The sequence below is a fragment of the Mchenga conophoros genome, linkage group LG8 (genome assembly GCF_057382185.1).
Source record: "Mchenga conophoros isolate Kocher_MC1m ecotype Shallow Benthic linkage group LG8, M_conophoros_male_GT1.1, whole genome shotgun sequence".
Lineage (NCBI taxonomy): Eukaryota > Metazoa > Chordata > Actinopteri > Cichliformes > Cichlidae > Mchenga > Mchenga conophoros.
Window position 1 is genome coordinate 1,927,347 of NC_140533.1, and position 14,476 is coordinate 1,941,822.

General features: G+C 43.8%; 1 protein-coding gene across 6 annotated transcripts in view; it reads right to left on the minus strand.

Moving 5' to 3' along the window:
* Positions 1-343: 343 nt before the first annotated feature.
* jmjd1cb (jumonji domain containing 1Cb) overlaps positions 344-14,476 on the minus strand; it is a 125,462-nt gene continuing 111,329 nt past the window's right edge. For 4 of the 6 annotated variants that reach the window (XM_085283578.1, XM_085283576.1, XM_085283579.1 and 1 more), the window contains 15 exons: positions 13,753-13,967; positions 13,530-13,682; positions 13,296-13,385; positions 13,046-13,170; positions 11,291-11,525; positions 10,959-11,203; positions 5,956-6,294; positions 5,690-5,858; positions 5,512-5,602; positions 5,271-5,401; positions 4,428-4,550; positions 4,032-4,171; positions 3,752-3,928; positions 2,333-2,464; positions 344-1,727 (listed from right to left, as the gene is read on the minus strand). In XM_085283578.1, the coding sequence (XP_085139704.1) occupies positions 1,635-1,727; positions 2,333-2,464; positions 3,752-3,928; positions 4,032-4,171; positions 4,428-4,550; positions 5,271-5,401; positions 5,512-5,602; positions 5,690-5,858; positions 5,956-6,294; positions 10,959-11,203; positions 11,291-11,525; positions 13,046-13,170; positions 13,296-13,385; positions 13,530-13,682; positions 13,753-13,967 (2,458 nt within the window). In that variant the 3' untranslated portion in view covers positions 344-1,634. The remainder of the gene's footprint in view (positions 1,728-2,332; positions 2,465-3,751; positions 3,929-4,031; positions 4,172-4,427; positions 4,551-5,270; positions 5,402-5,511; positions 5,603-5,689; positions 5,859-5,955; positions 6,295-10,958; positions 11,204-11,290; positions 11,526-13,045; positions 13,171-13,295; positions 13,386-13,529; positions 13,683-13,752; positions 13,968-14,476) is intronic. The other 2 variants (XM_085283581.1, XM_085283577.1) reach the window with 1 other exon arrangement.

The following is a 14,476-nucleotide window of genomic DNA, read 5'->3' on the forward strand; positions in this document are numbered from 1 at the left end:
TAGCGGCCATCCAGGTCTTTATGTCTTTAAGACATTCCTGCAGTTTAACTCATTGGTGTGTGTTATCTGGCTTCATGCACAGATAGAGCTGGTGTCATCTGCATAGCAGTGAAATATTCACAGGCTGCTTGGATTGAATGACCTGCATAAAATGAATTAACGAATTAAGATGCACATCTTCTGCACATTGTAGTTTCAACACATCTGTGTCACATTAAGGAAACCGCTGTGACGTCGTTTGTCCTTATCAGTTCTCCCACCCAGAGGTCGGGAAAAGGAGACGGCACCCTGTGAACAGCTCCCGTTCACCCTCAGCCCTCAATCAAAAACACAAAAGCAAATCTTAGATAAATCCATTTTAATGGAAAATGTAAAACCCTTTTGAACTTCAATGTACAAAGCATGTAACACTTGCAAGTTAAAATTTGAAATTGAAGCAAGCCATGTTTTAAAAAAATACCTCAGTGGATGTATATATGTACATATTATAGTTCATTTTTTCTTTATTTTATGTTTTAACTTCAAAATGTCACCATAGTAAATCCTAACAAAAACAAGACAATCAATTCTTTTCTTAAATAAATTACATCTTTTCTGTAAATGTCTCATTTTTACAGCAAATACTTATTTCATAAAATGCTGACGTGTATAAGCCATTTCGTTTGTTTTTTCCTTTACATAATACAACTTTACACAGTCTACAATAGTTTGGCAGGTCATTTTCAGAAAATGTATTTATGGCATGAGGACTGTAGAGCGTCAACATTTCCCAAAGTACAGGCATTAGCTGGTGTGTGTGTGTGTGTGTGTCCTCCATCACAGTAGAGCCGTATTACAACTGAAAAACAGCAAAAGAAAACAAACTGTACAACTCACATTTACATAATGCATTTTGTTTCAATAACACTGCATTTAATAGAGCTATGAAATAAATACATCTTCACAGAGGAGATAAAACAAGGTTAGATGAAAGAAATCCTGAAAAAAAAGCACAACAAAACTAGAAAAAAGGACAAGAACGACACGAAGGAACGAGAAACGAGGGAGCAGCAGAGGCTACTGACTAAAACAGCTGAGATTTCTGGTTTGCATTTTCCGCCCTCGTGTGTCTTTTTGCCTTTCGAAACATCAGAGATGCCAGTTTTGATCCTAATGCTGCTGGTGATGCTGACGCCATCAGCTGTGTTAGCTGCTGCCATAGGTTAGAGTTCCTGGCCTTTATCGTCCAAAGCAGTGAGCGCGGCTCCACCAGTGCTGCTACGACAGTCTGAGCCTCCGTGGAAACTGCATTTCAGCTGGATGCAGACGCGTTTGGAGGTTTGTAGTGCTGATTCACTCCATCACACTGGCTCTAGTGAGGCTCCCAGCCAGCGTTCGCTTTGTGTTTGGAGCCTGTGGGGCTTTCAGCCCTCTCAGCCCAGCTGCTCTTCAATTTGTCTCCTCTTGGCACTAAAGGTTTGGGGTGATGACAAGGGCGGCAGTGCCTCTCACTGGCCACTGGATGTGTGACATGAATGTGGGTCACACTGTGAGGTCCTCTGGATCACATGACCAGCTTTGAGCCAGCCATTTATTGTGGTCACGTGACACAGCCCTCCATGGCAGAAGGAGGAGGGTGTGGAAAGGGCGAGGCATCATGAGTTGTGTTCCTCGTCGTCTTTCTCAGAGCCGCTCTTTCTAAGGGAACTCGCTGCCTCCTTCACACAATGATACAGGATGTTCTTCACCTGCAGGGAAACAGCAAGGCGACACGGTGTAAGTGCTGGACCTCATCCATTTCTTTTACAAGACTTATGTTCAAATCTCAAACGTCAAGCAGCCTGTCAAATCGCAGACACACACCCAGTACTGCCAAGCAGCAACCTTTGGACCTGAGAAGCTGCCGTTCCTCTGAGGACCCCTTGAGGCTCCACAAACAAGTCCATTCCCATAGGTTGCCATATAACCAACCAGCATTAAAAGCTGTGTTCACAGTCTGCCCCCCAAAATGTTTTTTCCCCTGTGTGGATATTTCATAACAAGCGTGCAGCAGCAGTGAAGGTATGGCTGCTCTGACTGACTCGTGTAGAACTGCTAGCTGCTAGGCTTCACCAAGAGTCACTGAACTTGACCTCCCACTGTGGAGCATTTTCATGTCGTTATCTGACACAATAAGATCCCTCTGATGATGACTGCCCCTCTGACAGACTTCGCTTTGGTTTTCAAACACAAACGCAGCAGAATACAGACGATACGGAGACGGAGTCTAACTCAGCCACAGAGCTTTAACCACAACGAGACTGCTGTGCTCGGTGTTCTGCTGACGCTTTTTGTGTGGCGTGTATTGTATTACCTGTAGTTTGTCTTCATAGTTGACCTCCTCGTTGTTGGGTCGTAGCTCCTGGGTCAGGTGGAAGGAGTTAGCCACGTGCTCAGGAGACACAAAGTCATTGATGACTTGAACACAGCTGTGGAGGTTTTGGACCTGCAACAATCACAGAATATCAAGTAAAAATAAGCCAAACACATCGATAATTGAGTGTGCCTATGCAGATTTAATATTCTTCTTCTTATTTTTCTTCTTCTGCCTAAACCTTTGCAGCGAAACGCGTCGTAGCTTTGAGACAACGCTTCCATATATCGTTTCAAGCGGCTCGATTGGGTACGGTGTGCCGGGGATTTTGGTGGTTTTTGCAAAATTCCCCAAAACGAATAGATTTTTAATTGTTCCCCATTCATTTGAATGGGAACACATCTGAAAAAGGCACAAACGCAGGCCACTTTGAAGGCCTACTGCTCGGCCAGAGTTGATCACAGAAACATCATTCAAACATCACATGGGTCACAAGACTTTGGACTGTTATTGACTAAAACCATGCTTCGATAGCTTTTATGGTTTTTTCACAACATCAGTATAAATTTTAAGAAAAATTAGATTTTTCCTGCCACGGAATGATCATGTGACCTGCTCTAAAGACGGCGTGGAGAATCATTTGAAACAGAAGTCTTTCTTTCCCGCCCAAACCTTTTGCTCTACATGTATATTATATACATCAGAGCGTAGCTCCATTGTCCTCTTTCACCCAGTCACGTTTGAGACAGCATGTATGGATCTCTCAGAGATGAAGCGCAGCCTCCTCCCCGTCTCTCCCCCACAGGCAACCATGTGTCTTTACACTGTTACCACCATGATAAACACTACAGATATGATAATGTAACAACGGGATATTTTGTAGACTGGAAACGTCTTTCACTCACGGTGAAAGACGTTTCCTGAGAGTTTTCTGTAGGGAAGCAGTTGTTTCAAAACTTGAATCTTGTTTGGCAGCTGTGTGTCTGAGTGTGCGTTTCTAGTTAGTTAGTTACTATAGTAACCAGTCCTCACAGCTGATGACTGTTTGAAACGCCACGCACGCAGAGCCTGACGTCTTTGAAACCTGACCCAGCAGCAGCTCAGGCACACTCAAAATGACTAGTTTGTGTAAACCATCTGCTGCCACAATATTACGTACAATCACACCATCACCCAAACTGTGTGAAACTGTGTGAAAGCTCCACTGTGCAATAAGAATAATAAGAAATAATGTCAACTACGCTGCATTCAGTTTAAACTATGAAACATCAAACACCATCACTTCCTCTATTTTAATTGTGCGCTTCACAAAGAGGCCGCCGACTATTAGACTGATTTCATTTCTGCTGCATTACATTTGGTAGAGTTGGACGTGTTGTCCTTATCAGTTAGTGATCAGTGTGTGTGTGTGGTAAATACCTGATGCATGGCCCCTGCAGGTATAAGGACAGAGTCTCCCAGGAATTGAACGACTGTCCAGCCCTGGACGCCATGCTCATCCAGCAGCCGCTGACGCTGCTTCCTGCTCAGGTACCATGCGTGCTTTCTGATGGAGTCCTGGTCCAGCGACACGTCCAAACCCTGCTCCTTAGAGAGCTGAGGTGGTTGTTGTTGAAGGGGAGGAAAAGGGTTTTCTAGGTCAGCGCTACGCTGAAATTCACTAAATTCACGTTTTGAGTGTGTTTCTGCGAGTGCCGACCTTGTGCAGGAAGTCTCGGACTTTGTCCATGTCTCTGTTGAGGTAGATGTGCCACAGCGCCCCTGGTGTTTCACTCGAGTCTTTTAATCTCTTTCGAACCCCCTCATCTAGATCCTCCTCTTCCAGACGCTTCAACACTCCTTCAGAAAAACAAACTCGTCGTTCATGTATTATCATTTTTTAACAATGACCTTTGTCAAACTGTATCTATGTCATTCAGCTCTCAAAAATCTAAACTAACAGTCGTTTAGTTTATGACATAATACAGTAAACAAACCACAGATTAACTCATGTTTAGTTTTCTCCATTTTGACTCTTTGACAAAGTTTCTCTCAGCCAGCGATTCAGGTAATGCTAACAGCTCCTGTTAGCCCTCACACGTTTCACCAGCCTTACCAGTTTTGGACAGGACTCCATTGCCTTTGGCTATTCCAACATAGACCAGAACAGAGACCACATCGGACACTTCCACGTGGAGTTTTGCAGTCCCAAAGTCCTGGTCCTGAGATGCAGCTACACCTACAGTGACACCATAAGAGCACTTAAAATAATGCATGTGTGGAACTTTATACACATAGTTCTGAGTATTATGGTAAATGGCCTGTATTTGTATAGCGCTTTTACGAGTCCCCCCCTAAGGACCCCAAAGCGCTTTACACACCCAGTCATCCACCCATTCACACACTGGTGGAGGCAGCTAGGGTTGTAGCCACAGCTGCCCTGGGGCGCACTGACAGAAGCGAGGCTGCCATATCGTGCCATCGGCCCTTCTGGCCAACACCAGTAGGCGGTAGGTGAAGTGTCTTGCCCAAGGACACAACGACCAGGACTGTCTGAGTCGGGGCTCAAACCAGCAACCTTCCAATTACAAGGCGAACTCCCAACTCTTGAGCCACGATCGCCCACATTATATTATATATGTGGTCATCTATGCCAAAAAAGTAATGAGCTGGTAAATAAGATGCGATTTAAGACCTTTAAATGTGTAGTTTTTATGTCCTGGGGACTGAAACTCAAAATAACAGCTAGTGTTGGTGGGAGGGCTTTCTTCTCAAAGAAAATGGTTTTCTGGGAAACCTCGACTCCAACTGGGAACGTGGAGGCAACCTTGACACACTCAGCATCATTTTCAAGTTTCTTTGTAGGAACAAAGAAATCAATGTCACGATGAGCCCCAGAAAGTTGATTCTGATGAGCAGAATCTGGCACTGCTAGATATAAACTGACGGCTCCTCTTACCATAGGCACAACAGAGTCTTGGCCCCAGATCTGGCCTGACAAAGAATGAAGGCAGGTGAGAAGCCAGGTTGAGGTTCCCTTCTGGATCAGAGTACTCTGGCAGAGGCAGGTTCTTCATCAAGTCATCATATCTGCAATGAATACTTGTATTTAGACGGTTTCGTCGTCACTACTGAGTCATTTACGTACCTTCAGACCTGTTTTTAAAAGCAGTCTGAGGATCAACACCGGTGCTGTGTACCTTGAAGGCATGAGGGCCATAAACTCTTCTCCAGATGGCCAGTCCATCAGTCGGTAAACCATGGGCTCGCCATCTTTGGACTTTGGTCGCTCTGAACAGTTGCAAAGGATCCAGTCAGACTCGGTCACTGATGGTTTACCATAGTAATGCTCACAAGACTAAATGCAGATGAACTTACTGGTGATGTCTTCAAATCCATCCCAGAACTCCTTGATCCCAGAGTTGGACAGCACCTGGTCTTTGCAGTTCAGGAGGTCTCCCTGATGGTCTGCAAACTCCTGGTTGAAGGAGTCGGCCTTCCACAGACTGGCATTCAGTCGCTTATGGATCCCAGACACCAGCACAGGCTACACAAACACACAAGACACACAATGCATCTCAACACCAGGGTGATGAAGCTTAGTGGAGCACTGCTAAACCGACTTGCTGTACACGGATGTGCACCTGTCCGAGCTTCCAACACTCTCTGAAGAGCTTCCAGTTGTTCTGGTTGCGGTGATCTCTGAGCCACAGTAGCCGTCTGTTGTTCAGCCAGCAGTGAGGGATGTCTGGATGCTGACTGCTCGAGTCCTCCGCTTCTGCTGCAGTAACAGGTGCTGACTTCTTCTTCTCTGCTTTGGCTTCCTCAGCTGGGGCGTTATTGTTGATACTTAGGGTGATGGGCTCTTGCTTCGCTGACAACTTAGTGGTGATGTTCTGGCGGCTGGCGGGGATTTTATTCTCTACAACCGAAGCAATGATGTCATCGAGGATATTGGGCATGCTCCGCCCACCCTTCCCAGTCTACAGAAAAAGGAAAGAGGATCACACATATTACAGGAAATAAAAACCTGTGGCTTCTGTTTCTTTTTCCTTTCTTTACATTATGCTGGGACATGGGAAGTGGTCGGGTAGGACTGGACTGAAAAAGCAGCCCATGTCCAAAGATAAACTTTAAAGAGTTTCAGAAAGACGGGAGAACTATGGCTCGAGGCCGCTTTAGACAATTACACAAAAGTCTGGCTCCTTGGAGCAAAAATCTAAAAGAATAGGTGCAGCTTAAATAAATAAAAAAATAAATGATTGCACACAAACATCCTCTTACATCCAAAAACAGAAGTGGAGGTGATCAGTTATCCTACCGTTTGCTGCTTTGTTACTTGTTCAGACTCCTGTTTGAATTGTGAGCATGTCCTGCATTTGTTTTTTGGGTTACAACTTAATGTATCCTTTAAATTTCTTTAAACTGTGCAAAAGTCTTGAGCCACCCATCATTTGTCTATATTGTGACTAAGCGAGGGGAGACTGTCACTGTAACTTTCTATAAGAGAGTTTGAAGGTTGGTCTTTCTCTGATTCAGTTCCTGAAAGAAGGAGCTTGAAAAGAAAAGAGAACTGACTTCTTTAAGTTTCTTGAAGGCGTCTCATCTCTGATCCAGAAAGCTTCTTCAGTTCTAAGACCAAATGGTGGAGAGTTCCGGGGTATTTAGGTCCTAGTGGGAGCCCTCTCTTCAGAGGGTGGCTGACCCACTGTTGATCATGTGGCTCATCCAATGAACCACGACGTGAAAGTCATGGGTCACTATCAGCAGAGGTCTGGGGTGAAACCGCTGTCAGAGAACCGATTAGAACTAAAGAAGCTTCTCGGCTGAAACTTCCGGTCCAGTCACTTTTTGCTCCAAGCTCCTCAGACTACCATGACCTGGATGACTGAGGATCTATACAGGCCTAATTTTAAAAATGTCATAAAGTTTGGGAAAATGATTTTTATAACAGTGTTCTGTAAATACTTCCTGCAAAGAGGGCTGTGTACGAGTGTTCAGAACCACTGCCAGGCATGGAGAGCATATTTGTCACTGACCTAATGATAGTCTGGGCTCTTATCTGGGCAGCAATTTTTCACACCAGCCTATTAATTAATGAAAGACCAAGACAGACTTTTAATTCATTTGAAAGCCTGATGCTTAACATTGTCCACCCCAGCTGTGAAACTCAGAAACCAGTCTTACTTGTTATCATCTATCGTCCACCTGGGCCTTACACAGAGTTTCTGTCTGATTTCTCAGACTTTATATCTAATTTAGTTCTGAGCTCAGATAAAATAATTATTGTGGCTGATTTTAACATCCATGTAGATGCTAAAAATGACAGCCTCAACATGGCATTTAATCTGTTATTAGACTCAATTGGTTTCTCTCAAAATGTAAAAGAACCCACCCACCACTTTAATCACACTCTAGATCTTGTTTTAACATATGGCATCGAACCTGAACATTTAACAGTGTTTCCTGAAAACCCTCTCCTGTCTGATCATTTCCTGATAACATTTACATTTACAATAATTGATTACACAGCGGTGAAGAGTAGACTTTATCAAAGTAGATGTCTTTCTGAAAGCACTGTAACTAAGTTTAAGAATATAATCCACCCACTGTTATCATCTCCAATGCCCTGTACCAACACAGAGCAAAGCAGCTATCTGAACGCTACCCCAACAGAGGTCGATTATCTTGTTAATAATTTCACCTCCTCACTACGTACGACTCTGGATACTGTAGCTCCTGTGAAAACTAAGGCCTCAAATCAGAAGTACCTGACTCCATGGTATAATTCTGAAACACGTACCCTAAAGCAGATGACTCGTAATCTGGAGAGGAAATGGCGTGTCACAAATTTAGAGGATCATCATTTAGCCTGGAGAAATAGTTTGCTGCTTTATAAGAAAGCCCTCCGCAAAGCCAGAACATCTTACTATTCATCACTGATTGAAGAAAATAAGAACAACCCTAGGTTTCTCTTCAGCACTGTAGCCAGGCTGACAAAAAGTCAGAGCTCTTTTGAGCCAACCATCCCTTTAACGTTAACTAGTAATGACTTCATGAACTTCTTCACAAATAAAATTTTTATCATTAGAGAAAAAATTACCAATAATCATCCCACAGATGTAATATTATCTACAGCTACTCTTAGTACCATTGATATTAAGTTAGACTCTTTTTCTCCAATTGATCTTTCTGAGTTAACTTCAATAATTACTTCCTCCAAACCATCAACGTGTCTTTTAGACCCCATTCCTACAAAACTGCTCAAAGAAGTCCTGCCATTAATTAATTCTTCGATCTTAAATATGATCAACCTATCTCTAATAATCGGCTATGTACCACAGGCCTTCAAGCTGGCTGTAGTTAAACCTTTACTCAAAAAGCATCTCTAGACCCAGCAGTCTTAGCTAATTATAGGCCAATCTCCAACCTTCCTTTCATATCAAAAATCCTTGAAAGAGTAGTTGTCAAACAGCTAACAGATCATCTGCAGAGGAATGGTTTATTTGAAGAGTTTCAGTCAGGTTTCAGAGCTCAGCACAGCACAGAAACAGCTTTAGTGAAGGTTACAAATGATCTTCTTATGGCCTCTGACAGTGGACTCATCTCTGTGCTTGTCCTGCTAGACCTCAGTGCAGCGTTCGATACTGTTGATCATAATATCCTATTAGAGCGATTAGAACATGCTGTAGGTATTACAAGTACTGCGCTGCAGTGGTTTGTATCATATCTATCTAATAGACTCCAATTCGTGCATGTAAATGGAGAGTCCTCTTCACACACTGAGGTTAATTATGGAGTTCCACAGGGTTCAGTGCTAGGACCAATTCTGTTTACATTATACATGCTTCCCTTAGGCAGTATCATTAGAAGACATAGCATACATTTTCACTGCTATGCAGATGACACCCAGCTCTATCTGTCCATGAAGCCAGATAACACACACCAATTAGTTAAACTGCAGGAATGTCTTAAAGACATAAAGACCTGGATGGCCGCTAACTTTCTGCTTCTTAATTCAGATAAAACTGAGGTTATTGTACTCGGCCCTGAAAATCTTAGAAATATGGTATCTAATCAGATTCTTACTCTGGATGGCATTACCTTGGCCTCCAGTAACGCGGTGAGGAACCTTGGAGTCATTTTTGACCAGGACATGTCCTTCAATGCACATATTAAACAAATATGTAAGACTGCTTTCTTCCATTTGTGCAACATCTCTAAAATTAGAAATATCCTGTCTCAGAGTGACGCTGAAAAACTAGTTCATGCATTTATTACTTCCAGGCTGGACGACTGTAATTCATTATTATCAGGATGTCCAAAAAACTCCCTGAAAAGCCTTCAGCTAATCCAAAATGCTGCAGCAAGAGTCCTGACAGGGACTAGAAAGAGAGAGCATATTTCTCCTGTTTTGGCTTCCCTTCATTGGCTTCCTGTTAAATCCAGAATTGAATTCAAAATCCTGCTCCTCACATACAAGGTCTTAAATAATCAGGCCCCATCTTATCTTAATGACCTTGTAGTACCATATCACCCTATTAGAGCGCTCCGCTCTCGCTCTGCAGGCCTACTTGTTGTTCCTAGAGTATTTAAAAGTAGAATGGGAGGCAGAGCCTTCAGTTTTCAGGCCCCTCTTCTGTGGAACCAGCTTCCAGTTTGGATTCGGGAGACAGACACTATCTCTACTTTTAAGATTAGGCTTAAAACTTTCCTTTTTTCTAAAGCATATAGTTAGGGCTGGACCAGGTGACCCTGAATCCTCCCTTTGTTATGCTGCAATAGATGTAGGCTGCCGGGGGATTCCCATGATGCATTGAGTTTTTCCTTTCCAGTCACCTTTCTCACTCACTATGTATTAATAGACCTCTCTGCATTGAATCATATCTGTTATTAACCTCTGTCTCTCTTCCACAGCATGTCTTTATCCTGTCTTCCTTCTCTCTCCCCAACCGGTCGCAGCAGATGGCCGCCCCTCCCTGAGCCTGGTTCTGCCGGAGGTTTCTTCCTGTTAAAAGGGAGTTTTTCCTTCCCACTGTCGCCAAAGTGCTTGCTCATAGGGGGTCATATGATTGTTGGGTTTTTCTCTGTATCTATGAAGCGCCTTGAGGCGACTTTTGTTGTGATTTGGCGCTATATAAATAAAATTGAATTGAATTGAATTGAATTATCTGTCCCTGAAAAATATTGGCCTTAAAATTATTGCAGCGATTTATCAGAGATGTGCAGAAAAAAACTTGCTGCATTCAGGATCCAGAAATGAATGATTCACATTTAGTTTCTGCATTTTATGCAAGAACATTAGCAGTGCAGTTAAATAATCACTTTATGCTTTCATTATCAGAAGTCACCAATAATCAGAGTGCACGCATCACTTCCTGTCTCCTATCATGCTTGTTCAGTTTGCACAATCTGTATTTGATCTGCTACACACAGATGTCTGTATCAGTATTTAGGCTCAATGTTATGATTCTGGTATAATTACAGAATGCCTGTACACTTTACAAGCTACATAAATGCATGTGCCTCCACACAGCTCCCCCTGGTGGCTACACAAGACATCGCCATATCTGCTGTTTAGGCCATTTTAAGTGGCTATACCTGTATGAATCATATTTAAACACTGAACACAGCAGACTCTGTGTACCTGTGAAGCAGCGGAGTAGACCGGTGCAAAGGCAATTCCTGCGTCAGTGGAGCCCAGCTTCAGCTTCCCTGCTGTGCTGGTGAGGAGATCTCTGAGTGTGGAGCCCTGCTCTGTACTGTTACCCAGTGAGGGGGTTTTGCACTGCTGCAGGACTTCCAGGCTGTCCCCTTCTTTGTCCTCCTTCACAGATTTACCCAGCACCACCGACTCTTTGTTTTCTGTTACAAAAAGAGGACGGAGCCAAACTACACATTCAGCGAAACATTTAAACTTAAAGAGTTAATGGTGTGGACGGATTATTAATAATAATTTGTGGCTTCTGTTCCTCTCACCTTTCTTTTCCTCCCTGGATTTCCGCTCTGCCAAGTCTGCCAGGAAGTGCAGAGGCGACTGGGACTCTGGCGGGGTGATGGGAGCATTTGCACCGTCGTTACCTGGACTGGTTCCTCCACCACCTCCTCCGTTAGTTTCTGACTTAACTCCTCCTAGGTCAGAGGTCTGCAGAGAGCCTGGCTCAGCTTTCACCAGGGACAGCTTGTTGCTGTGATTCAGAACATTCTGCAGAACCTGGACAGAAGGAACAGTTGGATGAACTCACTTAACTGCATGAAATCACAAAGCCTTCATGTCAGAGGAAGAATAAACTTTATTTAAACAGTGACCAAGCAAAATGCCTGTCCACAGTATTGATATCCCCTGGGTTACAGGTTAATAGATAGCTATGATCACCACACACAGCTACTGTATTATTAGTTCAACCACAAAGCTGTTAGAAAACTACTGTTAAGCCTGCTTAAAGTCCACCATTCATTAGATAGAAGAGCCCAGATAATAGCACCTGTTTTCGGTTCACTTACTACTAAACCACAGTCTATGATTAACTCTAGTGCAGGAACTGATGGACCGATGATGCCATTTCTGTATGTAAAAGCTATTAACCATGATGTGGCTGGTGTCGGCTGCAGGTCCTGTGTCTCTCACTCAGCAGTGGACCACAGCGACCCACACATGTTGATCTAGTCTGTGCCACAAAGGTAGCATCATAACAATGTCATAAAAGACTGCCCCCACCCTACCTATCACTTAGAAAACGTTGTCAATGACGTTACACGGTCAGTGCTTACAGCTGTGAATGGCCCGATCGATATCTATCATCTATTGTTTTGCTTTACGAGTCATGCCCACTGGTGAAAGCTATTCTTTTCTCTTGATCCCATTTTATCTTTTCTTTTCTTTGCAAATGTGGTTTACTGGTGACAGCACTCATGTTCCAGTGGTCCCACTTAACATATCTGTCTTATGAGCTATCATTCCAGCGCATGTCTGTATCCCGTCTTCCTTCTCCCACCCCAACCAATCACAGCAGATGGCCCCGCCCCTCCCTGAGCCTGGTCCTGCTGGAGGTTTCTTCCTGTTAAAAAGGAGTTTTTCCTTCCCACTGTCGCCAAAGTGCTGCTCATAGGGGGGCATATGATTGTTGGGTTTTTCTCTGTATGTATTATTGTAGGGTCGACCTTACAGTATAAAGCACCTTGAGGCGCCTGCTGTTGTATAAATAAACCATCTGCGATTCATCATTTTGTGTTGCAGTCAAGGCCAGACTGACTTGCTGCACCATCCTGTGGAATTACATGTTCTGCTCTGTATCATGGAAATTAATGAAATGAGTCAGAGGCAGAGAACAAGCGTTTTCAATGTAACACAAATCCAATGTCAGAGGAAGTAGATCTGCAGTGTGTACGCACTGCTGAGCAAACACACAGGCCTTTATCTCTATATCGAAATGTGACTACAAACCTGAAGAAATCCAAAGCCCGGGGTCCTGTGATACTGAACAACATACATGTCATGATCATTTCAGCTAACTCTCAGCGTGTTGGGCCATGCACCCATCTCACTCTACATTACCACCACTAACAATCACAGGCAGCATCGCACTATGCTGCTTTTCAGCAGTGAGCGACCTGCCACAAAAGCACAGCTAACAGGTTTTTCTGACCTGAACTCTGCACATTTTAAATTCAGCACCTCTTCAGAAAGTCTTGACAGTGAGTCAGGATGTCATTGACTGGAAGAGGGTGTGGTACCTGTGAGACTCCGTTGGTGGCAGGCAGTTTGGTGAGAAGGTTCTGTTTGCTGGCACAGGGACAGTGAGAGCTTATGTTGTGTTTTTCTCTCAGGGCGTGCATGGACGTCACCAAGTCTGTCAGCACTGAAACATCAAAATCAAACACACAATATTAAATAATTGTGCTGCAAAGTATCATTCAGTCATAAAACTACACACCAGCTGTTGTTCAGGGAAATAGCAACACAAAGAGCTAGGATGGACTGTACCTGAGCCAGGGATGATCTGGGTGGGCATGAGGTGTTTGTGGTCGTGGGCTTGGCCTTTAACACACTTTAGCCATCCATACAGCTCTTTATCTGATCATAGAGAGAAAAAAGTCCCGCAGTGAACACACTCAGACACAGTGGAGAGAAAGGTTACATACACGCGCATGTTGCTGAAAAAGACTCCGGTTCAACCGCTTCTGACTTTTGGTGAACTGTCCAAATAGCCACACTGACCTTTGGAGCTCTTTCTCTCCTTGGCCTTGTAGCAGTCTAGGCAGACGACAAAGCCACATTTCTGACAGACCCAGTGGATGTTGAAAAGTGTGGCTTCACATGCGTCACACATCTCCCTCACCCCTCTCACTGCTCGCTTCCACGCCAGCTTGGCTGAAACACACGATAAAGGTTCAGAGGAAAACACGCTAAGACCTCTGACACTATTTTTGAGAAAACTTACCATCCTTCTTAATCCAGCTGGATGCAGTATTCTCTGTTGCTACCATCTGACAGAACTTGTCTCCTATGAAGCTCAGGATGTACTTGGCTGTGCTTTGGTCCAGGTGGCTCTGCTCCATCGGCCCCGGGACCCACAGGCTGAGGGCCTCATCGTCAAACTGGTCTGGAGTGGAGAAGCCATCCATCCGGATGACGCCATTCTTGCTGTAGGAAAGCCTAGATGAGAAGAAACATGAAGGCTATCTCAGTAAGGTGGTGCACACGTGTAGGCTGGCTGTCCAAAGAGGAAGCTGATGAAAGAAGCGCATCTACTATAAAAATGTTCAAACAAGGTTGTGCGTGACTGTATTTTGGTTTCGGACGTGTTTTTGGTGACAAAAAAACAAATGTTGCTTATTTTGTCCTTACAGTCTTAATCAAATAGCTGAGAAAAAACCAAAAGTGTGACATGTTTTTAAAGCGCATGTAGTTTTAAACATGACGTTACTCTGAATCCAGCATTAAAGTGCCAGACTGCAGAAACAGACACACGCACTAAAGCAGCTTTTACTCTCAAACAGAAGCACGAAAGAGGCCTGATGTCACAAACAACTGTTAACTTGTTACACACAAAGTTCAATAGTCTGACTCGTGTTAGCCAGGATGGGTGAAACTGTCTAACACCCAGGCAGCCTGCTTCAAACAAAGACTTTATTACCACAGAGGAAACAACAACATCAATATGA